Genomic DNA, 27,658 nt, shown 5'->3' with positions numbered 1-27,658 from the left:
GATTAGCTGGATGGCTTAAACACTCTCAAAGAGAAGCCAGAATCAGGTACTCTGATATAAATGATGCACTGATGGAACTGTCAGTAGCATATCTGTCCTTGACATCATCCTGGTGTTAGCATGTGCAAAACAATTTTAAGAGAACCCAACTAATCATTAGAAAGTGAAAAGAATGAAATTATTATTATAAAAAAAAATAAAGATTGAAATCAGCCATGAGCGTAAGGCAAAAAAGTAAACAAAGCATCCTCAGAGTTGACTTAAAAGTCTACCAATTTTATAGAAATGTCACAGACATTCTTTGCACACCCAGTCTCTCAAGGCTATTGGTATTTCATCAAACAACTGAAAGGAGCTGAGGGTCACTGCTAGTATTTGATATACACAGACCCATTCTTGCCCTTTCCCTTTGGTATATATATTGTGTCATCAGAATTGTGGGCATATTTTCCAATGGCTACCTGAATTTAACATGGAATACTAAGGACTTTAAACACACAATTATTTTTCTGTTTTTCAGTCCAAGCTTAATTTACTCCATTATTATAAATTTATAAGGAGGTATTTTTTTCTTATTTAATAAGAAAATATAATTACGATTCCATGTGCATGAAGAAAAGCTTTATTAAACACAGTTTTCCCAATGCTTAGGGTCTCTTAATTGTAAAACTTCTCAAGACATTATCTAACATAATGGGACATTTGGGAGCTATTGAAATTTGTAATAATAAAAGAGGGTAATCTGTAAAAACACAACGCCTTAATTGTTTTGATGTTTAAAATTTCTGTTCATATCTCTTGCACAGAGACTACTCACTTAAGAATGGAATTAGTAATATTTTCAGTGATGCGCTTGATAATTCTTCATCTCACCAGATCACTTAAATTAGAGACAGCAGTCTAGCTGAAGAGACCACATGTCTTTGCAGACAGATGGATCACACCAGGACTTTCTCCTCATTTTGCTGTGTAAGACTTTCTGCCCAAATACCCATGAGAAGCAGTGTGCAATGTCATATGTAAATCTGCCTCTGAAGGATAGTTTTAACCTCCAGTCATCTCCTGCCCTTGGAAAGTTCTTGGTTATTTCTGAAGAGAGCAGCAGAAGAACACGGGATGCAGGAAAGAAACCCGCATCATGGGGTGAAGGAGCTCAGTTTGTGCCTCCTAAGCGCAGACCTCGTGTGTCTGATAGATCTACCACCACACTGGCCAGGTAGATTTCCCCTTTGCTGACAGCCCCATGGAGAGGTAATATGAGATTAACGCTTTTGATTTTCTTTAGAACTGTTTGTTTTCTTCCCTTTCTTTCCTCCCCACCCTTTTTTCTTCATTTTTTCTTCCTTTCCTTTTTTCCTTTTCTTTTTCCCCCTTAACTTTGAAGTTGACATTAAAGTTCAGTGTCACCATTTGAAGATGACATTGATACATCTTCCATTGTCCTTTTAGAAAGCTGCCTCTATAAATAAACCGTTCAACTAGAAATACTTTCGAGTGTCTCAAAAGTAATTAAAATAGTTTTCTTATTTCCAGCAAGCACAACCAGTAATACTTTTCAAACTCAAGCTGGAAAGAAGAGGCTGTTTACCTATTTTTTAAACTTTCCTTGCATTTTCTGATAAGCTTCAGTGTTAAAAAGGGAAAGGCATGTGCCTTTGGACCCATTTAAACCTCAGACAAAATGTTCAATCAGACACACTGCCTCATTTTTACACCATCACCAGCATGTCACTGAGAAAAAATGCAGCTTTCTCTGCCAAATGTGGGCAATGCTAAAGAACCATGAAACAAATGCTTACACAGACTTGTAATCCAGGATTTAAGCAATCAATGCGCTGTAGAGCACTATTCAGCTACATAAACCCAATGAACTTCAGCTTTTGTAATTCTCCTGTAAAAATATACATGAGCATATTGCCACACAGCTGCCTATATTCTTCAGAAAATGTTGCAGTTTCTCACAAAGGACCACTGACTTCAGGCATCACCACTAGCAAAGGCTACAGCCCAAGTGAGCAGGCTCAACAACAAAACAAAGGTAAATTTGTTAAGTTCTTGTGTGGGAGATGCTGCAGGAAAAGAGGAGGAGGGTGGAGAACACAGGCTGGTCCAATGCTGAGCCACCAATGTGGTGTTTGTAGGAAGAACTGAGAGGTAGTGCTATTTTTAAATTCCACTTAGCAAGTTTTTAAACTCCTCCTGCCCTGCAAACTGTGGCCATAAACTTTCCGGCAGCAACTTCCCCAGTGATATTCTGGACCAAATTCCAAGTGGAATAAAATTATAATCCCTCTATCAACATTCCCCTCACATTTACAGCTCGCCATTAAATGAGTGAAAATTTGAATTCTTTTTAGAAGGCTCCAATTACAGCAGATTATCATGTTTCCCTCTAATTGCTGCATATAAATACATGCCATGTAACAAAGTTTATTATACCCTTAGTGTACCTACAGTAAATAGAAACCAGTGTGTTTCATTCAGCCCATGTATTTTGACACTCACATCAGATTTAGCAATTTGTCTTCATTACGGCCCCTTGCACTGTTACTGCCATCCTTCTCAGCGCTGTGCTCGAGCTTCACAGCAGGAAGATTGATGAAGCTTGTGTATACTGATTTGTGACAAAAGCAGGGCACTTGAGAGGCACTGTTACCATTCTGCTAGCACTAAGTGGGCTAAAAATTAGCTGCACAAAGCCAATACTCTGCTCCCACTTCTCCTCCTCTTCAATTAGGGTACATGACTTGGACCTTGAAAGGCTAAGGCTGCTGTAACACTATTTTTAAACCTATTGCCTTCAGTTGCTATGTGACTTCTGAAGAGATTTAAAGTTCTGACCATGCTTATTAACAGCTATTTTTATTCTTTAGAGGCTCTTTGAATAGACAGGTTTTTTTACCGTGACAAATGTTAAAAGATATTTTCTGAATGACTCTACAGTGGTAAATTTAAATAGATATTTTAGTGTTTTGGACCAACAGATATTATAGATATAATTTTCAAAACTGGCTAAATGTCTGAAGAGCCCATACCACATGTGCTCATGAGGGAGAGACTAAACAGCCTCAGCACTTTAAAAGCACCAACTTATTATATACCATTATCAAGAGGATGGAGAGGTCATCTCTCACTACAGACAATTCATCCCTTCAATTATGAAGTTTCAAAGACTGTTGCTAGAATTGCACACTGAAGCCTGTAACTCTTCTGGCTCATTCTTTTGCTAAACACAGGTCTTGACACAGCAATTCCCAACAAGCTGAACTGCTCAGTGGTGGGTGCATTTTGCAGAGGCTTTCTGTGTTGGAAGTATGAGTAACAAAGGCTCTGCAACAGAGCGTTTAGAAACTGCTCAGGGCAAGAAAACACGCTCAGATCCATTTTCTGGGCTGAATGTGCAAGTAAGTGAACTGTAGCCTGGATTCAATAATCCTCTCCCATCACGTTGCCCATGTACACTGGAAAGCAGAGCAGGAACTATTCATGTTCTGGACATCTTAGAATCAGCTGACACTACACTAGGGTGCAGATCCTGCATGAAATGGTTTAATTTTTATGCTTATTATAGGACCTCCACCACTCCTGCAGCTGTTTCAATAAAATCACATAGCAAAATCACTAGAGTTTGTAAAACTGCCAACCAGCATTAGGAGGCATCTGTAAAAACTGGGGGCAGAAAAAAAAATGACAGACTACTTTTGTGAGGGGTTTTTTTCCCCAGCTCAACCTCCACTAACATTCTCCACTTCTAGCTTCTTTTTAGTAAATTAGCATAATACGAGAAGAGAATGTGAAGTGTTAACGTAGAAATTATTAGAAGACAATACATGTCCTGAAGAAGGAGGAAGTAAAATAAGGAAAGAAGAGGATGATGTATTCAATTATTGAAGGAGAATAAAGCCAAATAATCTGAAATTTGCACCTCACTTGGAAATACATCACTATTCTCATTCACTTGCAAAGCAAGCAGGTAGCTCTCAGGATTACTTCTCCTCCTTCAGACTGTTATTTAAATACTTCATCCTAACTACAAAATACTTGAGAAAGTCTGTGAAATAGAACAAATGCTTTTGTCTTGCTTCATGTGAGAAAGTAATGTAATCAAGTGGTCATTTTCCTCCCATTTCAGGCAGAACCAGTCCATTAATAAGAATTCACTAAAGCAAGATACCATCCTGTATAAAATCCAGTGACATCCAATTTAAAAGTTCGCCATAAAATTCTACCTGATAACAAGCACTGAATACAACTTGCGGCTTTGCAAGGCATTACAAATGTGTCAGAAAAAGATTAAGCCCTCAATTTGAGAGCTTAAAAAAAAAAACATTGACAATCAATGAAAAACCTGGGAGAAGCAATTCTTTTTCTACCCCCTCGTTCCAAAATGCCAAAATAAACAAACAATACCCAAAAAATACTACTGAAGCAAACAGAAAATCCCAATGATTATAAAGGGGAGTCGATTTCTGACTTCTTCATGCATCTTTTGGCTTAGGGTCTAGACATATTTCTGCACTCACTTTGGAACATACTTTTGTTAAGTGTAAGTCCTGCAACAGCAGCCTGAGGTACCATTAAAAAACTCCATGTGGACACAGGTCCATACACCTAAAGAAGACAATTAAAGGAGAAATGAAGAAGAAATTTACATCTGACCTTGGCCTCAGTACTTACTTTGCAACAGAATTCTCATGCAACTTAGAAGGAAAGTCACTTAGATTCACCTTTCCTAAACATGGAAGCCTTAAAAATACCCATCCAGTCCTTGCTGATAATTCATCTTTCCTTTGGTACAGACAGGGACGGACAACTCCAGAAGAAGAACTCTATGCCATCGCAAGCAGTGGTCTGGAGATGAGCACTGGCACTACACACAACTCCAGCGACTAACATCTGCTACCTTGTATCACTTTGTTTTCCTAACAACTTAGGTGAAAGAGGTGCAAATACTATAAATAACAAAATTTGCTAAGTAAATACGGGCTGGAACTTACAGGGTATAGCGTCTCTGCCAAAGACAGGCTTATTAAAAATAATTAAAAAGTTGTATCTAGGAAAGGTCTGTCAGCGGCTCACACAGACACTGGGCAAAGGGAAGCAAGGGTTGCTAGGTCAAGTACTAATCAGAGCTTTTCAAAGGGAGCCAAGTTTGTGCTCCTTTACACCAGACAGACTCCTGGAAGAAGGGTATGAAATGAAGCCGGAAGGGAAACACTGTACTACTGGGAAACCATGGCTGTCTTGGCAATTAAGGCCTCCCCAGGGGGTTAATTACACAGAGACAGACAGGCATTTCAGAAAACGTTTCTCAGTTTGCCACAAGAACAAGCACAGCTTGACCAGCCTGGCTTTGGACCCCAGCCTATGTGCGGATGTGCTGCAGGAATGCGCCTCCCAGGAGGCAGCGATGGGCACCGTTTCAGCAGCAGCTCAAAGGCGTAATTTGACCACTGGGGCTGTGTCTCCACCAGAGCCCAATTCCCTTTCCCACTTGCTGTTTCCAGGTGGGCTTTACTGTGTGGTCATATCTGCACTTCTGCAGGACACCTTGTTTCCCTTCTCCATAGACTGCCCTCCACTTCACTCCACATTCATAAGCCTCGGAGCAGTGTAAGACACAAATTTCTCTCACTGCACCTTCAGCCCCCAAAATCTTGCAGGTTGTTATTTTTTCAAGCAAGATACAATTCAGGGGAAAGAACAGATTAACTTGTATTGATGACAAAAGCTCAATTCCTGTAAGTAACTAATTTGTTTTCTTTTTGCTATTAATAGTAGCACTCCCCCATCTGTATGGGAATCCCTTGGAAAATGTGTATTTGGCATGTTTCACTCAGATCTCTGAGGCAAACACATAAATTACAGAATCACAGAATGACTGATGTTGGAACGGACCTGTGGAGCTCATCTAGTCCAACCCCTGTTAAAGCAGGTTCATCTACAGCTGGCTGGGCAGGATCACATCCAGGCAGGTTTTGAGTATCTCCAGAGAGAGAGACTCCACAACCTCTCTGTGCAACCTGTTCTAGTGCTCTGTCACCTTCAAAGAAAATAAGTTTTTTTTCTCATATTCAGATGCAACCTCCTGTGTTTCATTTTGTGCTAACTTGTTGTTGACCAGGATTACCTGGTCCTTCTCTACAGAGCAAAGGAGACTTACAAACCCAAGATTCTCATCAATAGACACATTTCAAAACCAATGCCCTTTCATTCCATTTGTGATCTTCTCTGACAGTAGAAATTGGAAAGCTTGAAGTTATTAGAATACATGATTACTTTACTAACTTTACAACTTAAATCCTAAAAAGGGAAAAATTCTTGTATTTCCCTCCATTTATTTATGACATGGAATGTGTAAGAATCTACAGTGAATTATCAAGAAAAAATCCCAACCCAAACTAGTATAGTAATAATCAACCCTTCTCTCCCGTGTTCTGCACTAACCAAAATAATTCGGGATTTTTAGCAAATAAAATATCTAATGAATATGCTAATATATATTTTACTACATTTTGCTGTCAGATAGTGATTGCACTGTGAACTGTTGTGTCCAGATGTTTTTTAACTTGTATGGATTTGAAGAGCATTTCCTAGTAGGGGTGATTGATTATGTGGGACAATATGGTTCTTTTTACTTGTACCAACAGGAATCAAGAATTCCTTACTTCACAAATAGACAAAAGGACAGTCAAGGAACTTTTACCCAAAGGAAAAAAAAAAAACAAAAAACACACAGCATGGTGTACAGCAGTGTGAAAGAAAACACATGTGGCAAAACCAGTAGTTTACAAGTATATCACTCCATATCCAACACGTGAGCTCCTTATAAAGAGAAACATTCATCACAAGGGCCAAGGGAATGGTTTAGATTCACTTTTCAGAAGATAGTTTTTAACCTGAAAATTATTGTTAACAATCCCAATAAGCGAAAGCTAAACAAGAATAAAAACAAAACCCCCAAAAAACCCAAAAAATTGATTCTGATAATGCAGTGAATATGAAAAAGTTCAAAGTTTGCTTTCATCCAAATTCTCAGGTTGCACATTAGATCCAAGATGCAAAATTTAAACCAGTTTAACCTGAGAGACTAAAAATCTCAGCAGGGTTCAGGTCATTCCACATATTTTTTAAAAAATATTTTGCTCTGGATATTCTAAATTTCTGTCACAAACAAAATTTAAGAGCTACAATAAAAGACTTAACTGAAGTAGATTAGAGGTGGAAAACAAGTGTTCAATTTTTGTTCAATTTTTTTCCTGCGCTTGTGACTTGTAAAATGTTTTATTTCTTCTGTATAATCAGGCAATTCCCAGTTTTGTACGAGTCGGTTATAAATGAAGAGAAAGGAGAATACCACTCTCCTGAAACAGCAAGAAGTGATTTTAAACTACAAAAATCAGCTAACCTCTTAACATATATTTTCCACTTAAACTTACCTCTAAAAAATGTTCTGCTTGCTGTTCCCGATCCAATTTTCTTGATGTTGTGGTAATCAGACCTGTGAAAAGAGGATGATATTTGATTATCAGTAGCCATTTAAAAATATGCATTTTTATCAACCTGAATACAAATTAATTTTTAAAACACTCAAAGCGGAAAAAATCTGTTTGAAGCTCTATCAGACACAGATCTGACATCTGTCAAAGATTTTATTTCACAGTCCAACCATTATCACTTTCTGACCAGCAATGAATCTTAAAAAAAAATGCTGTGAAAAAAATAACTGAGAAATAGTTAACTGTGCGTCTACAGTTAACATGCTACATTTATTACAGTGAATGAAAAAAACTCAGTAAAGAATCACTATTTGTCTTATGATTAAGAGTTTCAATGAATCATTTGCATATGACTGAAATGCTTCTGTAAAAAACCTCATTAAAGATTTCAGAATTCTCAAACAATTAATAGTATAGGATGCTGATTACTTCCACGCCAAGAATACTTGACAAAGAAAGCTATTTCTGTAGTAACTACTTGTATACATAATGATTTCCACATGTAATAATTCTAATGCATTCAAAGTTCTGTACTAAAATTTCATCAATTTGTTCCATGCTCAAATTCGGTCTTTAAAATAAAGTACCTTTTTACATGAGGATGATCAAGATATCTTTTTTTTTAAGGCAGTGATTAAGCTCTTGTGAGATTGATACCATGGAAACAAAAGGAAACACTTCCAAAGTTCCCTTAAGAAAACTGATGCATACCTTCTAGGAACATAGCTTAGTTTTTTATTTTGTTCTTACTAAAGATATAAAGGACAGATTTGGGTTTTCCCTCACACAAAACATTTCTTTGGCTAGGAAAATGCATTATGTTCTTGTTTTTTGATAGAACAACTTTTCCTAGATATAAAGCTGATTTTGGAGACAACGCCAGTGGGCCCAGTTGTTCTCAAGAATTTGTCATCTTTAAGATTACCAAGGGAAACAAGAAAATAAATTCTTCCTGGATTAACTATTCTACTTATTGAATTAATCAGACCAGTGAAGCATCTAAACACAAATCCATGATGACACTGAATTCTTAAAACACCCCATCAGCAACATCTACATAGGACTTCCAGTCCCAGAAGGCTTCTACAGCTACAGCTCCTCATATACTATCAACTTCTCCTTGGAGGAATCCATTTATCTGTTTTGGTGAAAAGGGGGGAAATATTACTTGAAGTAATGGGATTAAAGGAACAAAGGCAAGTGCACTCTGCTTCCATGATTTCAGACTTGTTACAAGATACATCAGACCACAGAAGTGACACCCAAGGAAAGGCCACAGAAATTAAGAGTGGATCATTACAATTACATGGAAGAAACTGGTGCTGGCAAAAAGCTGAAAAAACAAAACTGGTATTGCTTGCATCAAGCAGTTGTAAGTATTCAAAACTGTTACACCATATGGGAGACATCTATCTACTCACTGCATGAGTTTAAACAGAAATGACAGCACAGATGATAAATTGGTGTCATTCACACAAGATCCCCCCATGTCTAAAAAGAACTCAAAGATACAGGCAAGTAATTCCTAATTATGAAAGAAGTTCAGCCCCAATAAATTGATAAAGATTACACATTTGAAATATCCCTATTCCTCATACGCATGGCCACTATGGATATTTATCAAGCACAACCTAATCACATTACAGAATATGATAATTTTTATATAATCTTCCACTTCCTTCACTGCTAATATGTCATTGTGAACTCTACCTATTTTCTTCTTAAAAAGAGATCTCTAGATGTAAATAATAGAAGGTGTCTGTCCTCACCATCTTCTTCAGGCAGAGAAATTCACATTCCTTTTGAAGACCAAGAACTAACATTTGAAACTGAATATCATGAACTGTTAGAATGAACAGAATAGTACTTGTCTTTCAGTGGTAAAACTGAAACTACTACTACTACTGCTCCTCCTCACAAAACTACTGTTATCATAGAGGAGGTTCCTTTGTTTAATGTAGAGCCTTTTTGACTGCAATAATTGTCGGAGTGCCTTCAGACCCGAATTTTCTCCCAAAAGAGAACGCATAGCAAGTCTCTACAAGAGAACTGCCTGTATTTTAAATGTAGCAGATATCAAAAGATTTATCACTCAGATGTAACAGCTGATCCTAAAGGGGGAGGTAGCAGACCATCAGTTCTGCAGACCTGGTTGTGAAGTATGTTGATTGTGAACCATCACAACTGCTTGTTTTTGCTGTAAAGGCAGCATACAACGCCCATTCTGGGCAGTTTCATCAGGCTGTTAAATGAATGTGTAGAAATCACTGTTCCTGTGTATGTGCAGTTATGAGGCTTTTAGTTTCCTCTCCTGTTCTCTGTCCCACCTGGCACCCATGATGGCCTCACTGCAGTATCCTGGCTGCTCACTGTCACATACATTCCTGATGTCAGGGACAGATCACACTGTCCAACACTACTCTCAAAATATAACTACACATAAAATCAGGTCTCAGTTACTTGATATTAATATTTATTGAATTATTGTAATGTATTGGTATGGATATGAATCTGGTTCTTTCAGGTTACAAAACCGTATTTCAAGAAATTATGAAGAGTAATCATCAAAACTGAAAAAATAAATATGCCAGTTATGTCTAAGACTACCCACAGCTTTACTAGTCCAGTCTCAAAGAAATTAATTTCCTGGGTTTTATGAAAACCTTACTGTGTTCCTCCCTCCTGTGTTCACTACTCCATGCCACAGATACATAATGATAGCAATATTTAGCAGGATGTAGAACTTTATTTTCCAGACACTGGGGCAACTGAGAAAAACTTGACCTTGCACAAGACACCATATCCTAGTGTTAGCTCTTATCTAACTGCATTAAATTGTCATACTCTGTTATGTGTAAAGGCATTATCTAAAGAAAATAACTCTCAGAGAAAAATAAACCCCAGGAAATTATGTTAGGCTGCGCTCCTGCCTATGAGAAAGTCACAAGGGGACGATGATAAAAATGACCCTTCCTTTTTTTCCTATCTTCAATATGTGCTGTAGCCCTTATGGACACCGCCATATGGACAACCCTCCAAAGCCAGCTGGGAAATACAGCACACATTTATAAAAAAATAGTCAAAACCACTAACAAGCTTCAGAAGTTGTTGCACACCTCTCAAGTAGTTTCTCTCAAATTTGCAGGGAAACATCATGGTCCTGCTAAGGGCAGGAGATATTTATAACTGTGATCTTTAAGAACATCCACAAAAGTGAAGAGAAAAATTGTATTCACTAGAGAAGTTATTTACAGTAACACCATCCACTTACAAACAAGGTTATGTCATTCTCCTCACAGAATTTCATTCTTTTCTTTGATTTTTTGAGTTAAAACATCCCTCTCTTCATCCTGGCACATCTGTTCCTCAGACCACATAAATGAGTTGTTCTGTGAAACTCCAAACCATTGTTTGATCAAAAATTTCAGCTTTGAGATAACTTGCTATGTAACACCTTGGAGGTCCAATACAACATGCTTTTTTATGATACCTACCACTTTTGCTGTTGGAGTATTTTTCCCCTCGTAACAAATGAATAATTATTGTTCTACTCCTGTTAGAGAGTTTGGAAATGCTGGAAGGTGAACATGCTCACTCTACACAACATGTCCCATAATACTGCAGGACACAGTCACAGGTCCCAGCTGACACTGACAGGGGAACATCCTATCAAAACCCCACTGGCTAAGACACTGTACAATGTGTCCCAAATCATTACCCTGTAAAAGGAAATTCAGGATGTAGATGGAGAAGAAACAGCAATGTTCTTCATCTCATCACTTTATAATGTGGATGGGGAAACCAGAGATGTAGGGTGGGTAAAAAAAAGCAGACTTGCCTTAGTGCTTAGATGCAGCCTTCGTGACACAGAAGAAAGAAAAGGACCAACACAAAGAAATAGTGAAAATTTAGCCAATACATAAGCCTATACAATCTTCAGCCAATGCATCATCTTACAAACCACCAGTTATAAGGGCTCGGATGCGTGATTGAGACATTTGAACAACACTTACCACTGATGCTTGGAATAATGCTTTTAGCACACTGAGAAGTGTTAAAGAAGGGAAAAGTTCAGTGAAAGATCAAAACCCACCTGAGATACTTTGCACTTGCAATTAGTAAAGCCTGCAGTTGCTACACTGCTTATGAAGAAATATAACTAATCAGTGAACAGTACCTTGGTGAAAGGTCTGATGTCATAGGAGTAATGCTAGGCAGGTGTGTGGATGAACGCACACGTGTTTGTATCATTGAACATGATATAATATCAGAAATTGTCACAAATTCAACAGTATGACTAATGTTTTACAATTTTTTAGGTTTTTTTTTTTAGAATTTGATCAAAGTGAAGGATTTTATCCATGCTTTACCTTCAGTTAGCTGTTGTTTCCTAGAAGGGTGCTCACAGAAATAAAACCTCTGTGTGCCTGTGTGTGCTGAAGTAGACAGGCAGTGCTATGCAAATACATTCATATATCCTCTATGTACAGTCAAATATTAGACTATGTATATGCACGTGTGTGACATTTTGCATCTACCCTGTAAGTTGAATATTAAAAGTTATCCTAAAACGCACATATTTACAGAGGTATATTTAGCTCTAAGGTTTACTGATGTTCATTCTTTCCATATATATGCATTATTTTAAGTATTTTTGTTGTAAACAAATTAATTAATCCACATTTCTTGTATGGACTTAGCCACAGAAGAAAAATTCATAAAGGGCTGTTAAGTGCAAAGGTTATGGCAGAAGAAATCTTGAAGCAGCAGAAGAGTTTGAACAGTATTACATAGAGGGAAGCGCTTCTCTTGGTTTGCTTCTTCTGATGCTTATTCTCTACACATCCAGAACAGCCCACGGCTGTAGGTATGATAGTAACTAAACTGACCCTTGACTTAAAAGAAATTCACATATTTTTCAGTACTATGGCACTTGGGGACCAAAAATTAGTTTGCTACAGGCTATTTTCTGACACAGATTGAATTTCCCTAATATGGCTGTGAAGCCAAGGAGAGTTCAATAGCCTTCTCCTTATGAAATTAAATTATTTTCATTCAACCTGTGGATGGATAACCTTACCTGAGCTGTTTCCTGAAGTACTGCTTAAAAGATAACAGAATCTGGTATGGAGAGACAGCATATTTTACTGCTATCTCTGGAAGTGCTGCAAATTTTACAGTATAAGGAACATTTTTTTATAAAATGAAATTCTGAAGAACTCCTTTATTGATTTTTCATTCTCAAGCTTTGTTTAGGTGAAATATGAAAAAAGTGTAGGACAGGTAATAAGCAGGCTAAAGTAAAAGAAACTGAATAAATTTCTGTTTTAAGATGAAGGCTGAGTGTCTTCACAGAGATAGGAAGCTGAGAAAGAAAGCAACATCATCCCTTTCTCTGGCAAAAGATTAATAGGATACATTTACTGCATGTTTTACTGTCCATTAATTTTTTTTCTTGCTCTGCATATTCATAAAAAACATTTATTAAGAAAATACAAGTGGGGGATGGATGGATTGGAAGTGTAATAGGGGACTTCAGGTTATTATGCAGGCTTTAAACACAAGCTCAGAACATACTGCCAAGTCATAGCAGTACATGCTTTACACCTTTGCCATTCACAGCGGAGTCAGGATCTTTGCCTGGGACTTCAGGCACCACAGGGCCATCCATGTATGTCCCACGACACACACACAGATGGTCTGGATGGATTAGCTGAGGTCTAATCTGAAAGATTTCTAGTCCCCAGGTGATGAGGGACACTTTCTCCTCATTCAGATATTGATTCTCATTTTCAAATAGAAAAATTTTGAAATGGAAACAAGAATATAAAATTAGACACATTTCTCAACGGAGTTCTTGTGCCCTGTGAGATGCTCTGAGCATCCTGCAACACTGCTCCTAAACTGTCACAGTCCAAAGTGGATGTGCTTCCCAGTCTGCTTTCTCAAATACTGTAAGGAACAAGTATACAGAAAGAAAACCACAAGAAGATATCAAAAGAAACATTCTCTAGAGTTACCCTTGAAAGCTCTGCTTGGAAGAATAATGCCTTGGGATTGTTTGCTGGAAATACAGGCCTTTTAACCCAATCAGTTTAACAGACAAAAGGAATAAGTAAAACAAACACTGTTTTTACAAAAATGTTCCATAAATTCAGTGAGTGGTTAGACACACTGCTCATTTACCGAAGCCCTAGGGCTGAATCAGCAGAAATTCATATGGGAGTTTATGGGTTTACTAGAAATTTACAGTATTTATTAACATTACACACAAAGGTATGAAACAGCCTCTCCACACATTTATGAACCCAGAAGAGAGTACATAGCTGCTGAGAAATACAGCCATCAGTTGTCAGCTGTCCCACTACTCTTTGAAAGTAAATTTAAGTCTTTAGATGGATAAAAAAGAAAGAGGGTAGCCACAATAAATAGCACCAGGATTTTCACCATATATTCAGGAACATAAAACTATTGCACATTCCTGACCATAGAAATGTCGAAATGAATAGCAATAACCAGGGTAATTCTATTATCCACAGGCAGCGAGAGGCATTGTAAACACTCTAACAGCACATTCATCTCCAGCAATAAATTAGGGATTGACAAAGCAAAATTGAATTTCAAAGATAAATGATAGAAAACTACGTGCGTTTTACTTGGAGATGTAAACAAACATATCATTTTATATAATTACACATGTAAACCTCTAATTTAGAAAGACTGTATTCTGATCTAAATGAATGATACTTCATTGAACAAGAAAGAGAACCCACCAGGCGAGCCTGTGCAATTATGTGGAGGACTGCTGCTTTATTGTTTTTCCTGAGGTGACAATGAAAGTGGAACGACCTTTTTGAAACACGCTAGGTATAAAAAATGATTGCTTTTTAAAAACAGTTCCATTTTCTAATGCATGGTTTTGTCTTTAAAAAAAAAAAAAAAAAAGGAGAAGCTGAAGCAAAACCTTTTTGTTCTTCTTTTATTCTCCCTTCTGTCTCTTGTTAAGAGTTCCGTCAGCTTATCGCTGAAAATATCAAAACTCTGAACAAAATGCACAGCAAACATTCACTTCAATGAAGATTTTGGATTATGCTTTCCTTTAAAGGCAGATTCTGGCTTTTTTTTTTGTTCCTAGAATATGTTTAAAGTGACAATATGTTGTGCCAGTCTGTTCTGCCTGTAAAACAGGGGACTTAGAGGGACTCCCTTTCATAAAACTCAGCCAGTGAAGTCCCAAGGAACTGCAGGCAAAGCCACTACTTTTCTAAATATTCTTCTCCACTTGTGGAGTGGCCAGGTTTTCTGTTCTGTGTATTCCTCCTGGAAGGTTATTTGCACACATAACTGCTGAATAGCCTGGTTTCCAGACTTCATTTATTGCACCTTCATTTTGGTCAACTAAACAAGACAAGCTGTACTGGCTCTTTCTCACCTAATAAATTTGCTGTTACCTTTTCCGCATTACAGTTCCAATCTTCATCCCCCCTAAGCCGGATGGATGGAGAACACTGCACTCCAGATAAAGTTTACATATCAACACTAAAGCAGCCTAACTACTGATTCCTGTGGATGCATCTAGCAGGGAGCAGCAATCTCATATTAGTCTTCAAATACACCATTTAGTTTACTCTATTAATGAACTTTTACTCTTCAAACTCCTAGAGATCCTTTGTTTGTTTTTGTTGGGTTTTTTTTCCATTCTTCCTTTATTTATTTTCCCCAAACCCTCCGGTGTGGATGATGCCTTCCAATCCTGGATGAGAGCAAACTCCCTCTTTTGAAGCCAGCATCACTGAAGAAACCACCAAGTAAGATCATTTGTCTAGTCAATACTTGAGATAATCTGTTAATGTATGCCCTTCAGCATGCAAATTCCTTATTCAAGACTCATAATTTTTATTTCCTCTTCAGCCAGGCCCATTCACAATGTCAATTCAATAATTAATCTCCGTGTCCTTGTGCCTCATAAATTCTGCAGTGCAACCGTATCAAATGCATTACTGAAGTCCACGTAGATGACATACAAAGTATTTCTTAGAACATCATTTATCTTTTCCATGACATCAAGATAGGCTGATATGATTTACTTCTGGTAAACCCATGAGCACTTTTATCCCATTTTCTATTTATTTTCACATTTTTAATTATACTGTCCTTCAAAATACTTTTGAAAGCCTTGCGGTTGACAGAGGTCAGACAAAGAGTTCTGTGACTGCAAGGCTTATTTCTTCACCCTGTCGTCCTGCTCTTTCTGCTAACATTTTATTTGTTATCTCCAAGGTGCATGGCTTAAATCTCAAATTTTATAATACCCCTCAGTATTTACTTGCTACAGGAGTTGTATTTAACGTGCCAATTCTTTCACATTTCTGGAGCAGAAATTATCATTGTTATTCTTACTTGATGTAAGAGTGATGGCAGTGAGTTGTGTTTGGCCAGGAAGAAGCCAAATCCAAACTCACTGCGGACAGCAGGATAAGGTCTGCAAAGGTTGCTATATCAAACCACAGTCACCACCTGACTGTGGGTCACTTTGGACTGCAAATGGCTTCAGGCATCTCACAGTGATGTGCTTCTTGAACTCAGGTGGGATGCAACTCAAAGTGCAACCCAAGATGCCTGCCCTCTAAAATGATCCCTCAGGACCCACCCCTAAGATTGCAAGCACAGTCTGCAGTCCATAGCTGCAATATTTATATGATAATACTCAACGTGCCCAAGCTGAACTGGCCCCTGTAGAACAAATGATGAGCAATTTCTCCGCATTGTCATTGTCACCTGAGTCATCTCTTGGGGCTGTAATGCTCTGGAACAACCGAGCAAATGCCCTTGAGGGACTGTCCCACAGGGGCTTAGCTCTTCTAAAACACTTCACAGACAAATTAATGCATTGTAGGATAAGAAGGTTTTCAAGTTTAAATGCTTTATTTAGGCTCAAACAAATATGTAAGAATAGAAATAGCACTCACATCTTCTTTTGCTTTCTTCCCTCCAGAAGCGCAGTGCCACCTAAAAATCTAATTGCTAATATGATGCCTCAGCACAGATTTTAACATCTCCCTGCATCGCTTCCATTTTCAGGGAGAAATTACAGAATTCTATTTGGGTTATAATTAGTATATCATTATTAGAGGCAAAAATAGCTATAAATATATCTAACTGGTGGCTAGCTTAGTAACCAGCACACATCATCATTAAACAATTTTCTTTCAATTTTTGGTGCACAAAGGCCTCATAATTCTGCAAAAGCAACAACTAAGCCTAACCAGACTCTGGATATAGTTTATGCTAATTTACTTCACTGTTTGAAGGAATGAAGACATATAATATCTGCAGCAAGGGTGGTGGTGGTGGTGGTGTCACTTTCAGTGGAAAGGGGCTATGCAAATATTCAGCACCTTGGACCTGGATCATCATGACTTCTTGTTTGATCTCTTTTTCTGGCATATTATAACAAAAGGAGGAAAAGAGAATAGTAAAGAAGTACCCAATGAACTCTTTTGTATAAGATATGCATAGGTCACAGCATGATGAAGTCCTGGTATTTTCCCTTCTCATTTGTGGAGGAGGTGTGGAGAGTGCGCAGGGCGCAGCTGTCAGTCCCCCCCCCCCCACCAATTTACACACCCCCATTACCTTTTAAAGAGAAGTGAATTTGTATTTTTCCCTCAACCAAACAGTGTTCTCACCAACAGAAAAACAACACCAGCTTTTTCCCAAAATGTGTTTAAAAAAAAATAGGTGCCAATCCCTCATGACCATCAATTGTCTCCAGCTCAGTAAAGCACAATAGTGAGAGTGGTGCCCTGCGCTACCTGCAGATTCCCCAGGTCAAACCAATCTCATCTTCATCTGTAATAAGAAAATGATTCATCGGCGAGGTGATCTTGCTGATTTGGAGGCAGAACACAGAGCTGTGGAAAGAAGCCTCACAGAAAAGATATATGGCCCTCTTTCATGACATGCAACTCACACTCAGCACTGTCAAGATCTGCCGCCTTTCCCAAAGTGGTCTCCAGCCTGAGAAAGCATACTGGGACACCTCTGTTAGATTTTCAGCTCACCCTCTGTCTTGGTCTGTAACCTTACATGGGACATTTTATGTCTCCATGCTTCAGCTTTCCCTCCCATAAAACTGGGATAATGGATATGTTTCTTTCTAGAGTGCCTTGTGACCTAAAAATAAAAAAATTACTTTTGTAAGATATAATTAACTAACAGTATTATAAAGCTCAGAGATAACAGCATTAAGCGTTTTCTAGAATTTGTCCTTTTTTTTGGTTCCCTAAGCACAGATTTATAAACTGTTATCAAAGGGTAAAATACAGTATTAGGTGTGACCCCCACTTCGGTGGCTCAGCACAGAACAAATAGCAAAAATGCACAGCAAAACTAGAACAGGGACAGTAGCTGCTTTTCTCTGTGAAGCTGGCCCAGTGCCCCAGCCTTGTGAAACAGCTCAGTCCTCTGAGTAAAATCTAAGTCTCCTTAGATGCGTCCCTCTTGCACAGGTCTGTTTTAGAAATATGATGGATATGGATGAAACAGGAATGGAAACGTGTATGTGTGAAAGCACTCGAAGAAACAACAGTCAGGTTTAAAGGAGTGGTCTATACTGCTAACCAAGGAGATGTCTGGGGAACATGATGATTACATCTGGGCACATTGCTAAGGTCCCAGCATTGACCTGTCAGCAGGAGATCTGTGGTTTGGTAACAGAAGAAGGGCAACAAGGTTCCAGCACATCACCAATACTATCATGCTAAGAAAAGGACGGATGATGGCCTTAAAAAGATCCAGGATGAGACAAAGACAGTCAGCAATGAGTTACAGAGGCAGAAATAAGCCAAATTGCAATGCAAAGTTCAGTTAACTCCTAAATGTTTTGGAAGACCAGTTTAAAACAAGACCTGTTCAGTTCCCTGTAAGTCAAGAAGAACCAAAGAGGCATAGTGAGGACTTCAATTTCCCACAAGAGTCATCTTCACCACAGCACTTGGATACCTATGTCTTAGTGTGAGGAGTGTGAGCCTGTAAGAAAAACCAAGTTCCAGATCAAGTTAAATAAAATAAAATGGCCTTCTCCCTTCACAAGGTCTCACACTGAGTTTGCTACAATTAATTCTGACACTCTTATTTCAGCTAGTTTTAATCTAGGCAACTTCTCACTGAAATGGATGCCATGTTTAACTACCCTGCTGACCACAAGCTGAGGAGAACCATGAGGATAATACACACACCCATTGTGAAACCTATTCTGTGCTAACCTATCATGACTCAAAAGCTGGTTGTTATTGCACTACTGGATACAAAGGCTCCAAGGCAGAGTGGGATGCTTGGTGTGCTCATTTGCATCTCATTACCCAGCATGCTCTTCCTCCCCAGCGCTATTTTCATAGTGGCATTGTTGTCCGAGCCCTGGGAACAAGTGAAAAGATTTGGTGACTTTGGATGCATGCAGTTCTTTTCTACTTGCTTTGCTCTCCCTTTATAATGAAAGACTTTGCAAAGTGGTGAAAATGAATCGATTTTCCATTTTAAGGCTGTATGGGTATGGGTTTGTTTTTTTTTTCCTTTGGTTTTTTTTCCTTTTTTTTTTGGTTGGTTTTTTTTTTTTTGTTTTTTTTTTTTTTTTTTTTTTGTTTTGTTTTTTTTTTTTGTTTTTTTTTCCAGTAGTTTAAGCTATCAGGAGCAAATCTTGAATAACAAATAAGATTATAGAAATGTGAGCTTAATGTTCCTCTCTACAAGGCACTCAAGCATGAAGGTTTTGATCGAAGAGTAAGAAATGAGATTTAACTTCCTTCTGATTTAAGTTTCATTTGTACAAAGAACCTGTTTCAGCAAAATGTGATTGCAAGCTCATTATTCAGCGAAGGGCAAATATCTTCAATTGCAATCTAGTAAGATCAGCAGCTTTTTCTGTGTTACAAGCCTCAGTGAAGAGAACTGAACATACTGGCTTCTGTCATTGTCTACATCTGAGACTGTGATGATTTCACCCTGTCCAATTCATTTCAAAAGCTGTAGCTTCCAATTAAATGTATAAGTTGTCAGCCAGAGTAAGTGTATCATTTGAGCCAGATCAGTTTTGGTTTCTGGCAGTTTAACTGCATCAAAGGGTTGATTTACAGATCAGTCACATTTTTTTTATTCAGTACTGAAGGGAATAAAACTGCCGCAACATGGGACTCAAAACAACACTGAGTTACCTGTTTTCCATAGCTTTCAGTGTGTTTTAACAAGCTGGAAATAAAACTTCATTCCTCAGTGACTTGATGGTTTTCAACATGCACTTAAAAATTATTTTAAAAGAAATAAACTCCAGGCAAATCTAAGAACCTTAAAATCATGTTCTTTAACAACATCTAACACACAAAGATTACATTGTACTCTATAACTGTCAATGAATTCAGCACCAAAAGCTTGTGTGAGGTATGAGGTTAGCCCTTTCTCAGGTTAAAAAGACTTCTCCCATTTTACAGATAAGGAATCTTAGCTATAAAAGTAAAACTATGTGTTGAAGACTGGTGATGTGCATAGCAGAAGCACATTTAAAACACTTCAGTCTCACAGGTTCGTTTTAAGAATCTGAGCAATTTTGAGAGTCCTTCTCGAGATAAAAAATGGGTAAATGTAGGTTAAAATCATGCAAAAATACTTGAGATGGAGTCTCTATGCAAGGAAAAACTATGAGTTTTGGGGGGTTTAAGGCTAAGACTCAGTACCTCCTTAAAATATGCAGAGCATTTGCTCCTTGGGCTCCTTGTGGCAGGAGGCTGAGTGGCATTTCACAGCAGGATCCTGTGACGATGCTTTGAAGTGTTTGTGCTGTATAACCCTTGATTAATCAATTAGGCCTCCTCACTCACCCAAATTATTCTTTTTACGTGCAGTATTGTTTTTACAGCAATAGCACAGCCCTAAATCTAGAAACTGGTTTTTAGATCCAAAAGGATTAGAATTGTAACTACTGTAGGTGGTGGTTGGTGAAATTGAAACACCCAGAAGTAAAAGGTAGATGGATTAGTTTTTTAAAACCTTTAAGATGTTTTAAAATCTTAAATCACTATCAGGTAGCCTCTTAACAGCCTGTATCTACCGAGGCACACTGAGTTAAGAGCCACTGTGTGGGGCATCATGGAGACATACAGGTGTTGGGAACAAGGACTGGAGACAGCGTGGCAGCTTGATGGGATCAGAGTGAGGACACCCACAGATCTACTCCCAGGAACTAAACCCCACTGTTTTCAAAAGGGCCATGATGTTTGGTAACAGCAACTGACAGAGCAGAATGAACTGCTGAGGACCTGGGCAGTCCTGGTGGCTACTTAAAGAGTGGTGATGCTAGTCCAAAACCAGGAGTGCAGAGAGCTACAACGGCCTTTTCTCTTCCAGAAGAAATGCTTGTATGAGCGGGCAGACATGAATCAAGGTAGGCACAGTGTAAAGTAGCAAAATAATGAACAAGAGTTCATTAAAAAGTGAAATGAGCAAAGAGTTAATTAAAAGTTCACTAAGAAACTCAATGTCCCAAACTAGTTTTGCTTTGTCAGTTAAAGGAACGAGAACAAAGAAGTGAGAGGAAACATGTTTTTAGTACATGGATTTTTTCAAGAGTCAGTAATATTTCTGCAGCCACACTACCAAAACCTCTCTCAAAGCCATGGGCCAGCACAGGTGCCTTGGAACATAACAGGACCCTGCTCAACCAGGACAGGCAAGACTCACTGTACCTGCATCCTACCCAGCTGACAAATATCCTTGTACAGTCAAAGCAGAGAAGCAGGCACCTCTTAAGCATGATTTATATGGGGGTTTTTTAGATACTTAAGATAGGAGGAGGTAAAATGTAGTTTAGAGGTATCTCTCTCTCTCCAGTCACTATAAAGGCAGTTTACAGATGATGCATATCCCTACACTTTGGCAGGGGGAGTCACAGCCTTTATGTCCTAAGGAAAAATCCCCATGAGGCAGATGAGGGAGGCAAAACGGGATTGTCGCTTACCCTTGCAGGTCCTACTGGATTTGGGGCTGTCAGCATGGCTTTATGGCATGTATTAGAGCAGCCCCAGAAAGCTGTGAAGCAGCTCTGCATCTCTTATTTTAGGCTACATCGCTCTCTTTCCCATCACTGGCATTTCTCCAGGAGGGTCTGCTGGCTGGCCCTTTGCCTGTCTCTGTGCAGGAAGGGACCTCTCCTGTGTCATGGCTCAGATGGTTCCTTCATCCCCCAGCCTCTGGAGTTCAAGGAGGGAAGACAGCACCTGCGACCCCTATTTCTGCAGCCGCCATAAATTCAACTTTCCATTAAATTTTTATTTCTAGGTCAAGACTGGAATGATAGATTAAAAACAAAAATAGCTGAGCATTCAGTATGGAAGCTGCTGCAGCACAGCACTTCCAGCCTGCCAGACCCCAGACAGCCACCAAGTATGCCAGTTATTGATTTTTGTACCAAAACATTTACACTGGCACAACCCCTGGTGAGTGCAATTATATGGGTATAAAGGTGCTTTATACTAGCATAGATTATGAGATAAACAAGCTCACTTATACTGCTCTAACTGCATGCACTTCGGGGTATTTGTACCGCTTTAATGATACCAGTGTAGTTAAAGCAATACAACTTGTGTCTACAGACTAGACCTCACCCTGATGGTAATTAACACGGGCATTTCCAGCCACCCTGAGCAGCTGAGGTTAGTGTTAGAAATACCAACTGACCCATAACAATTTGCAACAGCATCAGAAGCCTCTAGAAAATAGCTCCACCTTCAATTGCTTTTTCCACATTTGCGGGAAGGATGTTTATTGCGCCCTTTTTACCAGGAGGCCCCAAGAGCTAAAAGTTGCTTGTGGCCACTTTTCTCTTGTGTCTGGACAGCAAAACAAAACAAAAAATAATCAATTCACCCAGTGACATTTTGCTGTGAAAGAGCGAAGGCAGCACAAAAACACTGACAGAAGTGGTGGTTAACCCTGTGCTACCCTTATTGTTCCTTATTCACCAGCTCCAAGTGCTGGAGCAGCCTGTGGAGCACGGGAAAAGGGACTCTGCCATCTGTTGCTAGGGCTGACATCACCCCTGTTTGCTCAGGCATTGCTCCTCAGGGCTGTGTTTGCATCATTAATCAGCACCAGCCCTGTGCTGGCCCATTCAGCAGCGCCTCAGCTGTCAGCTCTGGAGAACCTCAATGGAAAAAGGAGCTGCCAAAGTGCTCAGCCTCACTCGGAGAGAGGTTTGGATATACATCAAGATTGCTGGAGACGGAGTATTTGTCAACACATCCTGGGAGAAAGTGAGACCTGAACAGTACACAACTTGACAAAGGGAGGAAAACAATCCCAGAAAACCACCCCCATCTCCCATATGCACTCTCCACAGGTTAAACTTCAAGCCACAGAAAACCAAATTGCTCTTTCCCTGAAACCAGGTTTGCCAAGAGGCTGCTGAACCCATCAAAATGATAATGGATACACGTCACTTTTTTTTTTTTTTCCCTGAATAATACTAGCACAATCTCACAGGAAGCAACAAGAAATTCCTTAATCAGAAAAAAAAAAATAAAAAGAGACTTAATAAAAAATGGCTGCCAATGCAGACAGGAAGGAATGTTTCCATTGGACAATCGGGGAACAGAGGCACAGGGGGGCTTACTGATTTCCTCAAGGTCAAACACAGAAATGCACAAACAAGGAAAGACTGAAACAGCAGCACAGTCACCAGCTAGACACATGGACCCCCGCCATTTCCAATCATCTTCTATTTCCCCAGATATCCGAGTGGGTCATGCAATACTAGCGTAAACAAAGGGCATGTCATGTTGGAAATACGTAGGGCATAAATATGGAAAATGCTGAACAGAACTGACATATATTGAACCACTTTCTGGAAATACTCAAATGTCTGGAAGGAGTTGTTTCGGGTTTTTTTTCTTGGGGAAGAAGAGGGGAACACAAATACAAATTTCTTTTACAGACAGCAGATCTGTTTGAAAAATTAGTAATTACTTAAACATAAAACATCAAATGAGAGTCATCTTGAGACTAAGACCCTTGAATTTAGGTGTCTGCATGTGATCTAGAGAGCTCATCAACTCAGTTTCCTACACATAAGCATCTGTGGCTTTGGATACATCTGGCTCCTAGCTGTAGCACCCGCAGGACTTAGCACTCCATGTCCACATCCAGAGTGCTTTTCTCCCAGTTTGAAGGATAGAAAGAAAATGTTACTTTTCATACACGCTCCTGCAACACAGTGATGGGGACATATTTAAGGAACAATTTAGGTTCCTACTTTTAGTGATTTTAATTTAATTTTTGTCTTATATGGCTGTTTTCCAGACCCTACCTGGCATCAAGCTAATTCATACCTTCCTACACAGCTCATCACTAGTGCTAGACTCGCTCCCAAGTGGTTTTGACAAAATTGGACATCAAAGGAAGTACTTTTCTCACTTTCCATCAGTTGTGAAACGTTTCTTTTTCCTTAAAAAAAACCCCAAAAAACACAAACAACCAAAACCTACTCACACCTTTTCATTATAGTGCTTTTAATTTCAGTATTTTTTCTCTAAAACTAGGCGTTTGGATCTGAGGATCCCACTGTACTGTCTAACAGTCTCTCTTGCCTTGATGTAATCCATGGATTACATGCCTTGATGTAATCCAAGTTCTCAAGAGAATCTCAAAGAGACAAAGCCTGCTCAGAGGAAGCTGTGTCAGTGGGTTGTCCATCCCAGGGGAGTGGAAGCTGTACTAAAGGAATTTAGACTGCTTCTCAGAAAGAAAAATAAGTATTTTAAATGTTGATTTTTGACCCTCCAAAAATCAAACTTGTATTTTTTAATGAAAAAAAAAAACAAAAAACCACACAACAAAACCACTCAGTCTCTTCTTGCATTATACAGTTATATATTGGACAGTGCTCCCAGGCACATGATGTGATTCTTGGGGGTGTCCTGTGCAGGGCCAGGAGCTGGATTTTGGTGACCCTTGTGGGTGCATTCCAACTCAGGGTATTCTATGATTCTGTGATTCTATATAATTTTGAGGCATGTCACCAACTGAAAATCCTCCTTGCAGAAGTAGTTTCTTGGCTAATAAGATTTGCTTTCTGTAGTACTGTTATCCCCTGACAAACAGGTCCACCCTGGAAGGACAAAGAAGCCAAGTTAGACCCTAATTAGCCCTTGAATGAGTGTGTGCTCAGGGCTGCAAGCAGATGTATCTGTTTTCTTGCTTTGCTCAATACTCAGCCACCATGACAGGAGCTTCTGAGCTCCAATAGCTCCCTTTTTCTTGTTCTCTTAACCTCAAGGAGGAAGCAAAAGGCTGGCATTGGACAAGGGTCTGCAAGAGGGTACTGTGTCTCCATTCTTGCTCCACACTGCCCTTTCCACAGGAATGAAGCCACCAGAATATACAACCTTAAGTGGAATTGTTTGATAGCTCTGCATTAAAAAATCACACCCAGTAACTTCATGAGACCTACATCATGGCAGTACCATTCTGTTACAGGAACAGTATTAATATTTCAGTTGATATGATTCCAAACACCCCAGAGAATGAAAGTCATCTTGTCTGGTTTTGGCTAAGCAAATCTGGGTGTCCTGCCTAAGCCTGTAATCCAGATTTCTGCTGTAAAACACACAGAAGGGCCTGCTGGGCAGTCTGGACTGCCTCTCTCCCCAGTACCTACAGATCAGTCTGCATGCCTGGCTTAGCACAGAAGCCTAATTCTGAAATAGTGACACTAATTAAATAAGAGGAGACTGAGGGGACACCTTGAGCAGGCTACAACCTCCTCACCAAGGGAAGCAAAAGGCAAGCACTGATCTCTTCTCTCTGATGACCAATGACAGGACCCAAGTGAATGGGCTGAAGCTGTGTCAGGGGAGGTTTAGGTTGGATATTGGGAAAAAGTTCTTCACCCAGAGGGTGGCTGGGCACTGAACAGGCTCCCCAGGGCAGTGGTCACAGCCTCAAGCCTGACAGAGTTCAAGAAGTGTTTGGACAATGCTCTCAGGTACATGGTGTGACTCTTGAAGTGTCCCGTGCAGGGCCAGGAGTTGGACTTGACAATCCTTTTTGAGTCCTTTGCAATTCAGGATGTTGCCTGATTAATCCCATCCTTCAGTGCCAGCATCACCGCCACAAAAGTCACTCTTTGCTCTCCTCTCTCCTGCCTTGCCCATTCCATATATTTAGTAGACACCCTGGACAGCAGTATGCTGGTATTCAGAAGTCTTGATTTCTTTTTGGCAATTTAGCCCTGAGTTTTAGCTGTTTATACAGGAAGACTTAATGAGTACAGTTACTTGTGTGAAAACATAAGCATCTGTGGTTGTGATTACGGCTAAATTCAGCCTGCAACCTCAGCTGTCAATAGTTTATTATCTTTAAAAAAATATAATAAAACTAAATTACATCCTCTAATTACAAAGGGACCATTTTGAGAAGCCTGAAAGAGGTGACCTGCACCTTCTGGGCAGGAGTGCGCTTGCTGTGCGACCTTCCTGTCACCCAAAGCCTAACGAAGCAGAAATAATTGGGAAATTCCCTCCGATGTCACCTCTCAGATTGCGCTCTCCGCTTCTCAAGGCTGTCATCGCGCTGCCACCTGCTCGCAGTAATCGCTGCTGGCACAGGACGTGCTCGCACCACGCTGCATTATTAGCAAGCTGTCAGACACCGGCACCGCAGAGCCCCCGTGCCAACACGCAGGGAGTTATAGGGGTAATAATGTTGTTTTTTAGGTAAAAATAACTGAACTCTTAGAGTAAAAATAAAACCACAACACAAAACTCTAGACTTTGGTTGAATGCTATTTTCTTTCTTTCCCGGTGCCAAGCTCAGGAATGGGTTTACGAGGTGGGTACAAGCTGATACTGAAGAGTAGTGATTTATTTGCTGAGTTCTCTCTGCAAGCCCACAAGGGTTGCTAGGGGCAAATACTTGATATGTTATAATTGCTTTCTATAGGCCAGATAGTGCCTGTAACCCAAGCCCTGAGTAAGGACTTGAACACAACCTCCATCCCAGGAAGAGCAGCTCCAGGAGGCCTCATGGCTCAGACACATACTCCTGCGTCCCACTTCCCTGCCGTGTCCCCAGGGCAGTCACCCACCATGGACCCATGACAGTAACACATCATGGCACAGCTCCCTAGGCCCTTTCTCCCTGGGAAGCCGAGAGGCAGGAGAAGTACCCCAGAGAGTCCTCATCCCCCTGCTCCCAGCACAGGAATGGAACAGTGAGCAGTGACCCTCTGCACACTACACCCCGTGTTTGGAGCAGCTGAAAAAGGAGCAGGGGGATTCACACTCTCCCATAAAAAATATCCATCAAAAGTCAAAGTCCAGCTGTCAAACAGTTAATTCCTTTATACCATCTTCCCCTACATAAGGAACAGCCTCTCAGTTCAGTTTTCAACCTAACACCTCATTCAAATCTCTCCTGGAGCCCATAAAAAATCTGTGAAAGGCAGTAAATATTTCAGGAAGAACAAGTCCAAGTTCCTTCCCTCTAACCAGCTCCTCAACATACACTCTCTTCTGCTTCTTCTGTTTCAGTTGTAAACCCAGGATACAGGAATACTATCAATTTGCAGCAATGATGACTGTTGAAGTATCATAAAGACAACAGGATAATAAAACAATTTACAACTATGTTGAAACACTTAGGTGACTTCCTCTCTGTGCCTATGGTATCAATAACTAAAATTTGCCCTTCTAGAATGACCTAGCTTAGGAGCTTGGATCCTGTACCTCACTGCACCGTGCCTATATCTGTGCACGTAGCATGTGATGGCATTTTTCCAAAGAATATGCACTATAGTAAATGGAAATAAAATATGACCGTATACTTCCTATCCTCTCCAAATGACTGAATTTCAGATTCATTTACAGACACAACTCAGAAAAACAGACAAGATCTGTGTAATTTCCAGGAAAAACTGAGAAACAGGCACTTGGTGTGTTTCTTGGGGTATACTGCACAGGGCCAGGAGCTGGATGCGATGATCCTGATGGGTCCCTTCCGACTCAGCACATTCTATGATTCTGTGATGTATTCCTGAGACATTTGTTGCTTATACAAACGGTCAATACCTGATCTGAAAGCAGCATTTAAATCACCATTGTTTTTTAAACTGA

General features: G+C 39.6%; 1 protein-coding gene across 1 annotated transcript in view; it reads right to left on the bottom strand.

Annotated features, from left to right (window-relative positions):
• FAT3 (FAT atypical cadherin 3) overlaps positions 1-27,658 on the bottom strand; it is a 333,799-nt gene that overhangs the window by 129,145 nt on the left and 176,996 nt on the right. The window contains exon 4 of the mRNA XM_053970651.1: positions 7,440-7,501. Coding sequence (XP_053826626.1) covers positions 7,440-7,501 — 62 coding nt within the window. The remainder of the gene's footprint in view (positions 1-7,439; positions 7,502-27,658) is intronic.

This window comes from Vidua macroura, chromosome 2 (assembly GCF_024509145.1).
Source record: "Vidua macroura isolate BioBank_ID:100142 chromosome 2, ASM2450914v1, whole genome shotgun sequence".
NCBI classification, from domain to species: domain Eukaryota; kingdom Metazoa; phylum Chordata; class Aves; order Passeriformes; family Viduidae; genus Vidua; species Vidua macroura.
This window is presented reverse-complemented; position numbering and strand designations above follow the sequence as displayed.